The sequence below is a fragment of the Physeter macrocephalus genome, chromosome 11 (assembly GCF_002837175.3).
Source record: "Physeter macrocephalus isolate SW-GA chromosome 11, ASM283717v5, whole genome shotgun sequence".
NCBI classification, from domain to species: Eukaryota; Metazoa; Chordata; class Mammalia; order Artiodactyla; family Physeteridae; genus Physeter; species Physeter macrocephalus.
The window spans coordinates 95,654,384-95,670,127 of NC_041224.1; the positions used below are offsets into that span (position 1 = coordinate 95,654,384).

At 40.1% G+C, this 15,744-nt stretch overlaps 1 protein-coding gene across 1 annotated transcript in view; it reads left to right on the forward strand.

The window, feature by feature from the left end:
* The window catches only part of UBR1 (ubiquitin protein ligase E3 component n-recognin 1), a 167,912-nt gene that overhangs the window by 145,754 nt on the left and 6,414 nt on the right, over positions 1–15,744 (forward strand). Inside the window, exons 41-45 of the mRNA XM_007119577.3 lie at positions 549–682; positions 2,130–2,238; positions 5,172–5,228; positions 7,934–8,011; positions 15,330–15,500. Of these exons, the coding sequence (XP_007119639.2) occupies positions 549–682; positions 2,130–2,238; positions 5,172–5,228; positions 7,934–8,011; positions 15,330–15,500 (549 nt within the window). The remainder of the gene's footprint in view (positions 1–548; positions 683–2,129; positions 2,239–5,171; positions 5,229–7,933; positions 8,012–15,329; positions 15,501–15,744) is intronic.

Here is a 15,744-nt window from a genome sequence, read left to right on the forward strand (position 1 = left end):
GTTGAATAGAAAGTACAAAGAGTTCCCATTTCCTCCCTCCCGCCACCAATTTCTCCATTTTTAATGTCTTGCATTTGTGTGGTACATTTGTTAAATTGTTGAACCAGTATTGATACATTGTTATTAACTACAGTCCATAGTTTACATTAAGTTTCACTCTTTATATTGTAAGATTATAGTATTATATAGATTAGTTTCACTGCCCTGCAAATCACCAATTTTAATACAGAAATCAGGAAAGTATTAACTTTTTTTTTAAGCTAACTTGGCTGCTTTGGTTAGTTATTGCTAAATACATTTGCTCCACATTTCATTACAAGGGTTAGGAGAAAGAAAAAAGTAGTTCTTTGCCTTAAACATCTACCTGGTAAAAAATGCAAGATTTGTGGTTTTCTTTAGCTAGTTAAATATTTTGTTTTAAATATTTAAAAATTAAATGGATAAAAAATTATTTAATGCTTAGCTGTGTTTTTGAAAGGGGATGTGTTTACAGTCTAGGTTTTAGTTTGATCTGTATTCTGTTCTGTTCTGGAATTATTGCCTCTTAGCTGCATTGAGTGTGGTATTCCTGGCTGGTATTTATGGGTCTCGTTGAAGAATGGCATCATCCCTTATCTTCGCTGTGCTGCATTGTTTTTCCACTATTTACTTGGAGTAACTCCACCTGAAGAACTATTTACCAGTAAGTAGGAAAATGAAATCACAGAGTAGTAAATAAAAGACTTTTTTTGTTACCTTCAACCTCAAGAAGAGAGAGCAGGCAAAACCACTTCATTCCTCACCTCTTTCATCAGTGTTCATTCCAAACATGTGTGCGCCCCTGCCCTGGTGTAGGTAAAAGGTGAGGCCAGAAACCAGATTAGTCTCACAGTCTGCAAAACCTATTCGTGGCTCCTATCTATGTACAGTTTTTGTACTTGAGCTTACAAAATGCCTGTGTGCAGAGTATAATGGATAGGGTATACAAGAAATTAGAAAGATTGATTGCTTTTACAGGAAGAGAACTGTTTGGCTAGGTAGGAGGAATTTTTTATTATATACTCTGTTTCTTGAATTTTGAACATATGACTGTATCTATTATGAAAGAGTTAAAATGCGCTGGGAAAGGCCTGTTGTGATAAACCAAGGCTATGTGTATTTGAATAACAGAATCATTTCCTTTCTCCTTTACTTGCCTTAAATCTACATCAAGGTAGAGAAGGTTTCCTTGTGGCTTTGTATGGGTAAAAATCAGAAGGTTTGTATGATTTTGGAAGAGTCATCAAATTTGCTCAGAGATTCTTTTGTCCTTTTCTCAGGTCAGCCTTAAGAGGGTTCTATATCTTGAACTCAGTTCAGTAGGGTTTGTTAGATGTAGCTTTGTTCTGATTCTGTATAAATACAATGCTACTTTCCAAGTGGTTGTCAGTACAGATCTGTTGTTTTCATTTTTTAAAAAATCATATATTATCTAGTCAGTGCCGTAGTATGGCAATGGATAAGATAAAGTCCTTTCTTTTATTGAGAGGAGATGAAATATAAACAAACAGATAAATATTATATAGTATAATATGAAATGGTAATAAGTGCTGCAAAGAAAAATAAAGCAGGTCATGGGAGTAGAGAATGCTGGAGTAGAGTCATGGAAGCCTTCTTTGTGAGGAGATATTGAGCAAAGGGACATTGAAAAAGGAGATAGGATTGAACTGGGCTGGTGATTGAAGGAAGAGTATTCCTAAGCAGAAGGAACAATAACTGCAAAGGCTTTGCTTGACATAGTGGAGGAATAGTAGAGATGAGTGGCTGAAGCCTATTGAACAGGGGGAGGGTGGTGGGAGATGAGGTACAGATCAGGTAGGGCCTTTATGCCACAATAAGGACTTTTGTATTTTGTATTTTTGTGGTGGTTTGATGTTGGAGAAGTCTGATCAGGAGAATGACTCAATCAGATTTAAAAGGATCACTGTAAAATAAATAAATTAATTTAAACAAAAAAAAGGATCACTGTGCCTTGTCACCCACAGTTTTATAGAGTACAAAGTATACTCTGTATAGACAGAGTATAGAAATGAGCATAAACAATGTAGAAACTCTATTGTTGACCAGGTAAGAATAATGTACTTATTAAATGTATTTTTATTTCCTTGCAGATCCTTCAGAAGCAGAGTACAGTGCACTCTGTAGCTATTTATCTTTACCCACAAATTTGTTCCTGCTTTTCCAGAAATATTGGGATACTGTAAGGCCCCTCCTGCAGAGGTACTGTGGGGTTAAAATATCATTATTGGGTTATTATACAGTTTGGAAATGTTAAATTAAAAATATTTGCTAAGCTTTTAGATTGATTAGCATCGTTTGAAGGGGTGACAAAAATATACGACATTCCTAATTCACACACATAAGGAGTTGGGGATAAGACCAGCAGCAATGGGCAGCTGGAATTTCTGCTTGTTCCACCATGACTGCCATTCATGGTGCTTATTTTCCCCACAGCTGCTATCTCATCCCAGTTTTAAATGGGGTGGGTGGTGGGTGGAGTGAGGGTAGGTCCTGTTGTAAGCAGCAGTACAGTCACAGTTAAACGTCGGAGGAACCCAAAGTGGGGCTACAATAGTAGCACATCTCATATGGTAGCACATATCTCAGCAGGGTGACTGAGGAGGAAATAAAGGTCATTTGGTAGATCAAAGATGTATCTAGTTAAATTTCCTGTGGAAAAGTGTGTCTTTTTTTTATTAAAAATTTCTTTCTACCCCATTACTTACTGGCCCTTCTGATCACTCTCTACCCTCCAACCCTCCAATCTCCTTACCCTATCTTTGCTGCCACCATTTTCCATCTTTTTTTTTTTTTGAGATAGAATTGACATATACCATCATTTTAATAATCAGTTCTCATCGTGTTACTCTTACTTTATTTCCCCCATTAAAGATTCTGGCATCCAATTCCAGTACTTGTTGCAGGGGGCGGGTTGTTTTTCCCATGCATCCAGCAAGTAATTCTGCAACATCAGCTGGGCGTCCTGCTATTCAGCTCATTCCTGACGCTGTCTTCCTGGAGATGCTGTCAGATTCCATGGTTTAAGGGCTCAGTCCCAGAAAACTGACGACCCCACCTCCACATACTTCAGAAAGAGCCAGTCACAGTCTAGGTTGTCACCTGTGCTCACTAAAAGACTATAGTTTGATTAATCTGTAGAGCAGCTTACAGAACTCAGAGAAACGTTTTACTTACTAGATCATCATCAGTTTTTTATCAAAGGATATAACTCAGGGCCAGCCAGATGGAAGAGACACATAGGGCAAGGTATGAGGAAAAGGGAGCAGAACTTCCACACTCTATCTCTGAGCACACCACTCTCCCTGAATCGACACGTGTTCACCACCCTGGAAGCTCTCCAAATCCTGTCCTTTAGAGGTTTTTTGGAAGCTTTATTACATAAGCGTGATTGAGTAAACCATTGGCCGTTGGCGACTGATTCATCCTCCAGCCCTCTTCCCTCCGAAGAGACTGGTGGGTAAGGGGAAGCTGAAAGTTCCAACCCTCTAGTCACTGGTTAGTTCTGCCTACCAACCCTCTTCCTTTTGTTCAAAGGCCACTTTGTTAACATAACAAAAGACACCTTTTTCACTCACATCACTTAGGAAATTCCAAGGATTTTAGAAGCTCAGTGCTGAAGTTGTGCTGACCCGTCTGTGCCAGGAACTGAGTCAGAGACCAAATATATTTATTATTGTTAAGAAAATTAAGTTTGAAGATCTAATTTGCTTTATTAAATGAATCATGAATGGGCAGCATCCCATCTAGCAAGTAGAAAGGAACCTTTTATAGTCAGCAAGGAGGTGGGACAAGGAAGTCATAAATGAAAAAAGGATTATTTCAGGCAAGGTCACCTTCCTTTGCAGGACAAAAGGATCTGTTAGGCAGATTACCTCACTGGTACTGACCGGGAAATTCCAGACGGATGGGTAAAGATTTCATTTCTGGGGATGGTTGAAACTGCAGTTAGGTTTAGGTGTTAAGTCTTGGTTTGATGGACGTGGGCTTAGCACAAGTAACTTCCATTTGGGGCTTGTCTTTTTTAACATTATCAGTCACAGTATCACACCGATGATTTCCTTTAGTCTTTTCAATTTTCTACCCTTTTTCTTTCTCCTTTTTCTTTAATCAGTGTCTTTTTCCCTGCATGCTCATATCAGGATTTGTGTGAATGTCCGCGCATCTCCTGACACCTTTCTCTGTGCTCTCACCTCTTCTTTTGGGTTCTTTTCTGTGTTTTCTCATTTCTCATGAGGTATTCTGATTTTCAGTGTGATAAAAATGAATCCAAAAAAAAATCAGTATCATGCTTTGTGTTGAATGCAATCACAGTAGGTTATACTAATTTTACTTTTATATTGTTGGAGTCGATACATTTTTAACTTGCTATTCTAGTTTAATGTTAAAAATTCAAACTTTGAAACAAAGTCTGTACCATTCCTGGCTCTGCTTGCCTCAAAGCCTTTCCTCACTGTCTGCTCTGAAAGGCAGGGGACTGACCTCTGTAGGCCATATTTCCCAGTCTCCCTCGTCTGTTGGCTTCAGCCTGTGGGAGGCACTGGCAAGATATTGGAGGCCAGGAGGAAGAGAGAAACGTGTGTTTAGACCACCTCTCTCTGCCTTGTGGGGCATCCCTGACAGTGGCTACTGTCAGTTCTACTAATGTTCTACTCGATGTCAAAACATCTAGTTCCCACCAGACAAGTCTACTGTAGTTCTAGCATCTACCAGTGACCCTGAGCTCCAACAAAACCACTCCAAAAATATTATTTTGTTCCTCCAGCCTGGGAAGGATAGTAGCTTCCTGTTATTGACTAATCTTTGGGTTGCCTTGCCTTTTTTGACTCCTGGTTGGCTTCTCAGCCCTTCTGTCACCTTTATTTCCAATTCTTAGTATTAAATTCCCTCTTGTTAAAATACTCAGAGTGGTTTCTGTTTTTCTAGTAATAGATAACCTTTTAAAAAAGAAATTAATAAAAGAGGGGGTAAAGAGACAGAAAAAAGAAGGGGAGAAAAGAAAGGGAGAAGAAAGGGGGACAAGATGTAAGGTAAAAGAAGTCTAGCAGAGGGCACAGTTTGGAGAGGGTGGCTCCATGAATATTCCACTGAAGTTGTGATAACCCATTTGCTTTTTCTCTCTGCTCCCCATATAGATGGTGTACAGACCCTGCCTTACTAAACTGTCTGAAGCAAAAAAGCGCCATAGTCAGGTTGGTTTTACTTCTCAGTCCTTCCCCATCTACAAGTTGTGTTTCCAAAAGTAGTTGGTTGATGAGCATGCTTTCTAGTCTGTTGTCTTCATTCTCACTCAGAACATTGTTTCTTACATTTCTGTTAGGTCTTTGCCGGAAATTCGATTCTTCATACAGTTGATTTTTTTCTTGGAGTGGCTGTCCTTTCCCTCTTAAATTGTTTGACACCACCAGCACCTGTTCCTTAAGCTAGTGCATACCTGTTAAAAGGCTTCTTGGAGCTGCTAATTTATTAAAATGAGAGGGTAGTGACAGTATTCATTCATATAAACCACTTTTTTTCCTTTTGAGAATAAAGATATAAATAGAACTATTCCCTCCTCCCCATCTCTTCCTTTCTATAAGCTTAGAGACCACCCAGCAAAACTTCAGCCCCTCTTATCTCCCTTAAGTTATGGTTTAATCAAAATCCATCTCTTCCTCAAGGACAATTTTTTTTAATTAATTAATTTATTTATTTATATTTTTTGGCTGTGTTGGGTCTTTCTTGCTGTGCACGGGCTTTCTCTAGTTGTGGTGATCAGGGGCTACTCTTCGTTGTGGTGTGCAGGCTTCTTATTGCAGTGGCTTCTCTTGTTGCGGAGCACGGGCTCTAGGTGCGCGGGCTTCAGTAGTTGTGGCACGTGGGCTGAGTAGTTGTGGCTCATGGGCTCTAGAGCACAGGCTCAGTAGTTGTGGTGCACGGGCTTAGTTGCTCCGTGGCACGTGGGATCTTCCCGGACCAGAGATTGAACCCATGTCCCCTGCATTGGCAGGCAGATTCTTAACCACTGCGCCACCAGGGAAGTCCCCCTCAAGGACCATTTTAAATGTTACCTTCTCCGTGAAGCCTGTCCTAGCACATCCTCTCATATGTGTCTGTTCATGTGTGTGTATTTTTGTCCCTGCCAACATTGTAAATCACTGAACAGTAAACTCAACAGTGGCCAGAACTGCATGCTTATCTTCTTTGCATCCACTCCAGGGCCTGGTTTGTATTATGTAGTCTCTGATTTTTATTCAAATTGCATTGCGTCAATAAACAAGCAGAGGAATTGACCCCAGCCTTAAATACTAACACCAGCACAGTTTTTTTTTTTTATGGCTAAAGCAAACATTGTGAGACAGTGTGCATTTGCTACCTTCTTTTCTCATCTGTTTTCACCCCTTGAGTTCCTTTCAGCTTCTCCTTAAATGTGCATATGCTGCTGCCTACCACTTAACCCAACTTTAGTGATTTAGAGATTATAGATCCACCTCCTGTGCTCAGATGCAGTAGTATTCACATCATCAAGAAAAGAAGAGTTTAAAAGATGAGTACAGGGCTTCCCTGGTGGCGCAGTGGTTGGGGGTCCGCCTGCCGATGCAGGGGACGCGGGTTCATGCCCCAGTCCGGGATGATCCCACATGCCGCGGGGCAGCTGGGCCCGTGAGCCATGGCTGCTGAGCCTGCGCGTCCGGAGCCTGTGCTCCGCAAGGGGAGAGGCCACAACGGTGAGAGGCCCGCGTACCGCAAAAAAAAAAAAAAAAAGATGAGTACATATTTTAGCAGTATTAATCTCTCACAAAAGTCGTTGTGTGCCTTTTAGACATCCACTGTTTCCCCAGCATGGTACTGGTATTTTACTCTGAGAGAGTTAAAAGATACAATACATACAGCTTTTGGTCATAGGTAGTTTATAGTCTAATTATGTACATAAATGAGATACAGTATAATAATATATGGAATATACTGTTAATGCTATAGAAATGTAAAGAGTAAATATTCTTAATGATGTAAGTTTAGTCTTAGAGGATATAATTTTTAGCTGAACACAGAAGGGATTATATTAGAATTTGAATTGACTGGGGTTTGAGGAGAGAATTTCATGTTATTCAGATGACCTTCCCGAGGACATGCATGCAAGGCTTTTGTCGAATTAGTATGGTGAGAATGAATAACATTTGCAAACATGTAACAAGTACTAAGTATATTATGTTTCACTTCAGTATCTTACTGAGTTCTCAACAGCCCTTTGAGGTTCCTTGATACTATTCATTTCTTAAATCAGCATGAGTATTTAATGTTTCTCTCCTCACCCCCCCCAAATGTGTTACTAAATTGATGGTGTGCCCTATGATTGAGAAAGTATAATATGTTTATTCTCAGTTTACAGACCAGGAAATACAGGATTAGGTTCAGTGATTTGTCAGGTGTCAGAGAATTTAGGATTTGTAACCGGGCCTGTTTGATTTCAAAGGCTGTGTTCTTAACTACTACTTTATATTACCTTCCTAGACAGTATAGAAATATAGCTAGAACAATTTAGTGTTACGAGATAGTAGGAGTTGGGTTTGGAGAGGAAACCAGCTGATGAAAGATCTGGAATTCTAGGCTGAAAAGTTTAGATTTAATCTAGTCAACAGTAGGAATAACTATGGATTGCAAATATGAATCCTTAAACTGTTGTTGTTGGTTTTTTTTGGCCACATCACACGGCTTGTGAGATCTTAGTTCCCCGACCAGACCAGGGATCAAACCCATGCCCCCTGCAGTGGAAGCACAGAGTCCTAACCACTGGACCACCAGGGAATTCCCCTCCTTTCGTTATTTTTAAAACAATCTTCCTTCTATTATTTGGTCTGTTTTTGATCTGGGCTTATTTACTCATAAAATAAAATTGCCATTTAAATTATATTTCTAGGTACCCTAGAAAAAGAAATAGTTTGATAGAGCTTCCTGATGACTATAGCTGCCTCCTAAATCAAGCTTCTCATTTCAGGTAAGAAGAAATATATATTTAAAACTTTTTTGAGCTTGCAAACTCACCACTACTAGCAAACTTTTTTTTAAAGTGACCACTGAGAATCCTCTGTAACAGTGATTTTCAATCTTTTTTTTTAATTGAGGTGAAAATCACATAACATATACAATTTTGTATAATTCATTGGCATTTAGTGTATTGCCAGTGTTGTGCAACCTCTATTTCTCTCTAATTTCAAAACTTTTTGATCACCCCAGGGAAACACCTTGCATCCACTAAATAATCATTCTCCATCCCGCTCTTTCCCGATTCTGTAGTAACTGATAATCTGCTTCCTGTCTCCATGGATTTGCCTGTTCTAGATATATTATATAAAAGGAATCATACAATGTGTGACCTTTTGTGTCTGGCTTTTTTCACTTAGTATGTCTTTGAGGTTCATCCAAGTTGTAGGATGTATCAGTACTTCATTCCTTTCTTGGCTAAATAATATTTCATTGTATGTATATACCAAAGTTCATTAATCTGTTCATCCATTGGTGGGCATTTAGGTTGTTTCCCTCTTTTGACTATTATGAATAATGCTACTACAAACATTCATGTACAAGTTTCTGGTTGGACATATATTTTAATTTTTCTTGGGTATATATACCTAGGAGTGGAATGCTGGGTCATTATGGTAATCCTATGTTTAACATTTTGAGGAACCATTAAACTGTCTTCCACAATGGCTGCACCATTTTACTTTCCCACCAGAATGTATGAGGGCTCCTATTTCTCCATATTCTCACCAGCACTTTTTATTTTCTGGTTTGTTTGTTTGTTTGTTTTAATTTATTTTTATTTTTTATTTATTTATTTTTGGTTGCATTGGGTCTTCGTTGCTGCGTGCAGGCTTTCTCTAGTTGCGGTTAGCGGGGGCTACTCTTCGTTGCGATGCACGGGCTTCTCATTGCAGTGGCTTCTCTTGTGGCGGAGCATGGGCTCCAGGCGCACGGGCTTCAGTAGTTGCGGCATGCAGGCTTAGTAGTTGTGGACTCGCGGACTCTAGAGCGCAGGCTCAGTAGTTGTGGCACACGGGCTTAGTTGCTCCGCGACATGTGGGATCTTCCCGGACCAGGGCTCAAACCCATGTCCCCTGCACTGGCAGGTGGATTCTTAACCACTGCACCACCAGGGAAAGTCCCTGTTTTTTGTTTTTTAATAAAAAAAAAAAAAATTATTTATTTATTTATTTTTGGCTGCGTTGGGTCTTCATTGCTGCATGTGGGCTTTTTCTAGTTGCGGCGAGCGGGGGCTACTCTGCTCTTCATGGTGGTGCGCGGGCTTCTCATTGCAGTGGCTTCTCTTGTTGCGGAGCATGGGCTCTAGGCGCACGGGCTCAGTAGTTGTGGCTCGCGGGCTCTAGAGAGCAGGCTCAGTAGTTGTGGGACATGGGCTTAGTTGCTCCACGGCATGTGGGATCTTCCCGGACCAGGGCTCGAACCCATGTCCCCTGCATTGGCAGGCGGATTCCCAACCACTGGGCCACCAGGGAAACTCCTTTTGTTTTTTAATTAAAGCAAACCCAGTGGGTGAAAAATGGTAGCTCACTGCGGTTTGATATACATTTCCTTAATGATCAAGGATGTTGAACATCTTTTTGTGTGCTTGTTACAGATTTGTATATGTTCTTTGGAGAAATGTGTGTTCAAGTTTTTTGCCCATTTTGTTTATTTTTCATTTATTTTATTTTTTTTTATTTTTTAATTTTTTAATTGGGGTATAGTTGTTTTACAATGTTGTATTAGTTTCTACTGTACAGCGAAGTGGAGTTCCCTGTGCTATACAGCAGGTCCTCATTAGTTACCTATTTTATACATATTAGTGTATATATGGCAATCCCAAGCCCATCTTATAATTGGACTATCTTTTTTGTAGTTGAGTTGTAAGAGTTCTTTTTATTTTCTGGATATTAAACCCTTGTTAGATTTTAATTTGCAAATATTTCCGCCTATAAGTTGTGTTTTCATATTCTTCATAATGTCCTTTGATGTATGAGTCCATTTTATGTTTCTTTCTTTGGTTGCTTGTGCTTTTGGTATCAAAACTAAGAATTTGTTGCCAAATCTGAGATCATGAAGATTTATTCCCATGTTTTTTCCAAATAATTTTATAGTTTTAGCTCATATTTAGGCTGTGAATCTGGTTTTTTTTTGTTTTTTGTTTTTTTTTTAATTAATTTATTTTTTGTTTCATTTTATTTTTGGCTGCGTTTGGTCTTCATTGCTGCGCGTGGGCTTTCTCTAGTTGCGGGGAGCGGGCACTACTCTTCGTTGTGGCGCGCGGGCTTCTCATGGCGGTGGCTTCTCTTGTTGCAGAGCACGGGCTCTAGGCACACAGGCTCAGTAGTTGTGGCACATGGGCTCAGTAGTTGTGACCCGCGGGCTCTAGAGTGCAGGCTCAGTAGTTGTGGCTCACGGGCTTAGTTGCTCCACCGCATGTGGGATCTTCCCGGACCAGGGCTCGAACCCGTGTTGCCTGCATTGGCAGGCAGATTCTTAACCACTGCGCTACCAGGGAAACCCTGTGAATCTGTTTTGAATTAATTTTTGGAATAAGGTAGGAGGTACAACTTCATTCTTTTTTTCATGTGGTTTCCAGTTGTCCCAGCACCATTTTTGGAGACTGTTCTTTCCCCCTCATTAAATAGTTTTGGCACCTACTTTGAAAATCAATTGGTCACAGATGTTTGGGTTTATTTCTGGACTCTCAATTCTGTTCCATTGGTCTATAAGTCTATCCTTATGCTAGTACCACATTTTTTAATTACTGTACTTTTGTAGTAAGCTTTGAAATTGTAACATGAGAGCTTTCCAACTTTGTTTTTCTTTTTCAATATTGTTGTGACTATTTGGGGTCCTTTGTGATTACACTGGAATTTGATAATTGGCTTTTTCATTTCTGCAAAAGAGGCAATTGGGATTTTAATAGAGATTGCATTAATCTATAGATTGCTTTGGAGAGTGTCGCCTTCTTAACAGTATTAAGTCTTCCAGTCCATGAACATGGATGCCTTCTATACTTAGGCCTGCTTGAATTTCATTCAGTGATGTTTTGTAGTTTTCAGTGTACAAGACTTTTCCCTCCTTGATTATATTTATTCATAGGTATTTTATTCTTTTGAAAGCTATTGTAAATGAAATTGTTTTCTTAATTTCCTTTTTGGATTGTTCATTGCTGGTGTATGTATGTATGTATTTATTTATTTTTGGCTGCATTGTGTCTTCGTTGCTGCGCACAGACTTTCTCTAGTTGCGGTGAGCAGGGGCTACTCTTTGTTGCGGTGCGCAGGCTTCTCATTGCAGTGGCTTCTCTTGTTGCAGAGCACGGCCTCTAGGTGCACGGGCTTCAGTAGCTGTGGCTCACGGGCTCTAGAGCGCAGGCTCAGTAGTTGTGGCGCACAGGCTTAGTTGCTCTACGGCATGTGGAATCTTCCTGGACCAGGGCTCGAACCCCACGTCCCCGAACCCCACATCCCCTGCATTGGCAGGTGGATTCTTAACCACTGCGCCACCAGGGAAGCCCTGCTGGTGTATTTAAACACAACTGATTTTTGTCTGTTGATCTTGTACCCTGCAACTTTCCTGATTTCCATTAGGTTTTTTTTGTTGTTGTTGTTAATGGTTTCTTTCAAAGAGCATATTTCGGAGAGTTAAATTAAAGTCTTTGTTTATTATGTCTCATGGCTGGGCTTCCTTAGGGATGATTTCTGTCAGTCTCTTTTTTGTTTCCTGTGAATGGGCCATACTTTTCTGTTTCTTTGTAAGCTTTGTTGAGAATGGGGCATTTTGAGTATTGTAAGTAATAACTCTGGAAATCAGATTCTTACCACATCCCAGGAATTGCCAGTGTTGCTTGATAAGGCTATAGTTATCTGTTTGTTTTAGTGACTTTTCCAAACTATTTTTGCAAAGACTATTCGTTTTGTGTTCACTGAAGTCTCTGTTCCATTATCTCCGTGGTCAGCCAGTAACTGACAGAGATTTCCTTAAATGCCTGGATGCAATAAGAAAAAAAAAAGAGAAGAAAAGATATAAAGACTATTCTGCCTCTTTAAATCCCCTCTACTACCATCATCGCCAAGGAAGCTGCTTCAGCCCACGGGAGCTGAAACAATGGTCAGTTTCTGTGCCAGCCCCTCAGTGAACTGCCAGGCAAAACTAAACATACAACCCTAATTTTTGAAGACAAGGTCCCTCTTGCCCACCTTGACACCAGCATGCTGCACCAGGATTGTGGGCAGCCACCCCCATAGCTAACTGCTGTGGGGCTGGGGGATAAGGGATGGTAACCACTACACAGAATGCCAAAATTCACTGAAATTTACTAGCCTCATTTTTGTCAAGCACTCCTCTGGACACTGCAAGTGTTTGTCCTGACTCTGAGTTACCAGAATAATTGCTTCAGACAGTTCTTGCCAGATCAGTAGTTGTTCTGGTAGAGGAACTGCACTGTTCTCAACTTTCCAAGCAAGTAGCAGTCTTAGAAATATCTTTTATACATGTGTCTTTAAACAATGTTTTACATGCATTACAGTGTGGTGACCACATTCATTCACTGAAATAACACTGAAGAACACTTTTTTTTTCCCAAACACAATCTTATATGGAAGCCCATTATAACAGTAAAACAGATAACATTGTGACTCAAAGTGCAAGCCTGGGTACTGGAAAGAGAAATATACCCCTTAGCCTTTTCTGGCACCATGTTCCTCCTACCTCAATCAGATTAAACACTACTCTAAAGCAGTGTTTCTCAAACTTCCTTTTATTTTCGTCTACCCTTTCACTGATCACTTTCAAATCAAAAAAATACTGGCTGATAAAGACTAGTGAGAAGCAATAAAAACAAGTTACATTGTGCTCTTTGCTAATACCATGCATGAATTACCTGTTAGTTACTTTTATAAGAGAACAACATGAGCTTAAACCCATGATGCTATATGATAAAATTATATTCAATAAGGTTAACAGTAATTTTTCTTTTGCCTTCTATAATATGATGCAAGTTATTTGAATAGCATAAATTAATGAGCAGCACACCACCAGTGAAATGTCACTGAATGGAGAAATCATATTTGTATCTGCTTCAGCCATTGGTTTGTGAATATTTCATATTTGAATCACAATGCATCATCCTGAAAATAATAAGCCAAAATTATTATTGATGCAGTTCTGTATCCTTGACAATCCAGTAGCATCACACATCACCCATAGCAAACCAGACTGATAATGATGACATGAAACTAGCAGTAACTAGTAATTAAAAGGCAAGAATCTCAGTAGCTTGAAAATCAAAGCCTATTCAAGACTCCATTGATAATGTACTGGTGACAAGGCATCGTTTTCCCAAATTGCAGAAATTCCAAAGCTCATTTAGGCGTTTTGTAATGTTCCTAAGCATTGTGCAACAGCTAAACTTCTTAGTAAACTTAATTAGAGCTCTCAGTAAACACAACTAACTCTCAAATTTAAGGATACTAATTAATAATTCCAGTTAACTGCCTTGATCTATAAGGTGACTTAGTTTTTAGTTATATGTTAAATAACTTGCTGTCATTTGAAGGACTCAAAAGGAGAGATTGCAGTTCAGGGTCATCTTAAGGGCTTGAAGAGCCCTTCTTTGGCCCACTCTGAGAATCACCACCCTACAGAATGACTAAGGAAATTCTCTTATTTAGTTATAACCATTGCTTTGAGCCACAAAGCCAGGGGGTTTCACTGGCCCATCAGGGGCTTGGGCAGCCCATAGTTCAGCCTCTATTGCCAGTTAGAATTGACCTCAATTTCAGTTCCCTTGCTGCTTGTCTCAGGCAGATTAAGGTCAGCCAACTAAAGAAGTGACTGAATCACTTTACCTCTCAGCCCTCCAAAAATTAGCTGGATGATGTCAGAGACTGCATCCAGCTCCAAATTCAGTGATTTTCCTAATCTTGGGGCTGCATTGGTATCACAGGCACCCTGTGAATAGATACTGTTTTCTAGTCAAGGGTATCATGCTGTTGGCTCTGAGAAGAGTGTTAATCATTAATCACAGTGACGATGCTCCTGAATGATATTAGTACTTATTGGTTTCAAGTAAAAATGATAATAAGTCCTATGCTCTCTTCCAGTTTTATTGTTACTACTAGTTTCCATTAAGACTGAGCCATCTCTAGTGTAGGAGGGTGGCTGGTCAGTGACTGTATTTCAGGGGCATCACTCCCATTTTCCTCTATAGGATGGTACTCAGCCATCCTGTGCTAAAAGTTAAAGAAGATGTTGGCTTTATCCAAAAAGAGCAACACCCGGGAAGTGAAAATAACCCCCTCATCTGTAGGAGACAGGAATGGAATGCCTATGCAGGGAGCCCCTCTGCTCCTGTGTAGAGAATAGTGATTTTCTTATCTTGCCTAAGAACGTGGGCGTCAGAGACTAAACTGTTAATACCATATTAGAGATTCGTTTTGGTGCTCTTCATTCTGACCCAATTGTGGACATCACTGGATCTTTCTTGGGGTTGCATTTATTTTTTTTCTGTCCAAATTGATGCTTGCTTTATGTCCATTATACAGCAGAGATAGGAGTATAAGAAGCTCCTTTTGCAAAGATAGCCGTTATCACTTTAATTCAGAGAGTGATACCCCTCTTGGGGGCATTATAGCAAGGCTGTAGCATGCCACTGTGTCAAATGGCCAGATCTCATAGTACTACTTGGTTCAAACAAGTCAACTTTGTCACTTTTTCTTTCCTAAGATTTGGCTGTGTTTCACAGATGGAGAGGTGCATCAACTCAGAGACTGCAGTCTCCCCTTTCAAATGTAAAGATCTCAATACTTCAGAGAAGTGGGGGAAATGTGTTTAAACCCTTACTGAAAATTGTGGTTAAAACAACAACAGTAATTGTACACCTTCAAGGTCATTGCTCCAACATTGAAGACACAAGATTGACTAAACCAATCCAGAGGAGGAGCTGACTGTAAATTGGTCATGTCAGATGAAGACTGGATTCTCTAAATGCATCTCAATCTCAAGGCATATTTAAGTGCCACACTTTGTGGGAAGTCCCAGAACACTGCATATTTAAAAATAAGTTTTCTTTCTATGAATTAATCAGAAGACTTTTTGTTGTCTTCTTAAGGAAAAGTATTAAAGAGGAATCATCTAATTAAATGTTTCCTTGTGTTTTAAGAGTTTTCTTTGCTGCAAAGCAGCCAGTGATGAAAACACTGCTAATACATCTAAGACACTGCTAACTGATTATATCATGCTTTTATTATTTCTCCACAATACTGAATATTTTCTTCCCTTTTGAGGTGCCCACGGTCTGCAGATGACGAGCGAAAGCACCCTGTCCTCTGTCTTTTCTGCGGAGCCATACTGTGTTCTCAGAACATTTGCTGCCAAGAAATTGTGAATGGGGAAGAGGTGGGAGCTTGCATTTTTCATGCTCTTCACTGTGGAGCTGGAGTCTGCATTTTCCTAAAGTAAGTAGGAAGCTTCATAATGAACTTAGGGAATCTGAATCCAGTCTGGAGGCCATTATGGCAGGACAGTATGTTGATAGGATATGATCTGTCAGAAGTTAGAGCATAGGGCTTCCCTGGTGGCGCAGTGATTGAGAGTCCACCTGCCGATGCAGGGGACACAGATTTGTGCCCCGGTCCGGGAAGATCCCACATGCCGCGGAGCGGCTGGGCCCGTGAGCCATGGCCACTGAGCCTGCGCGTC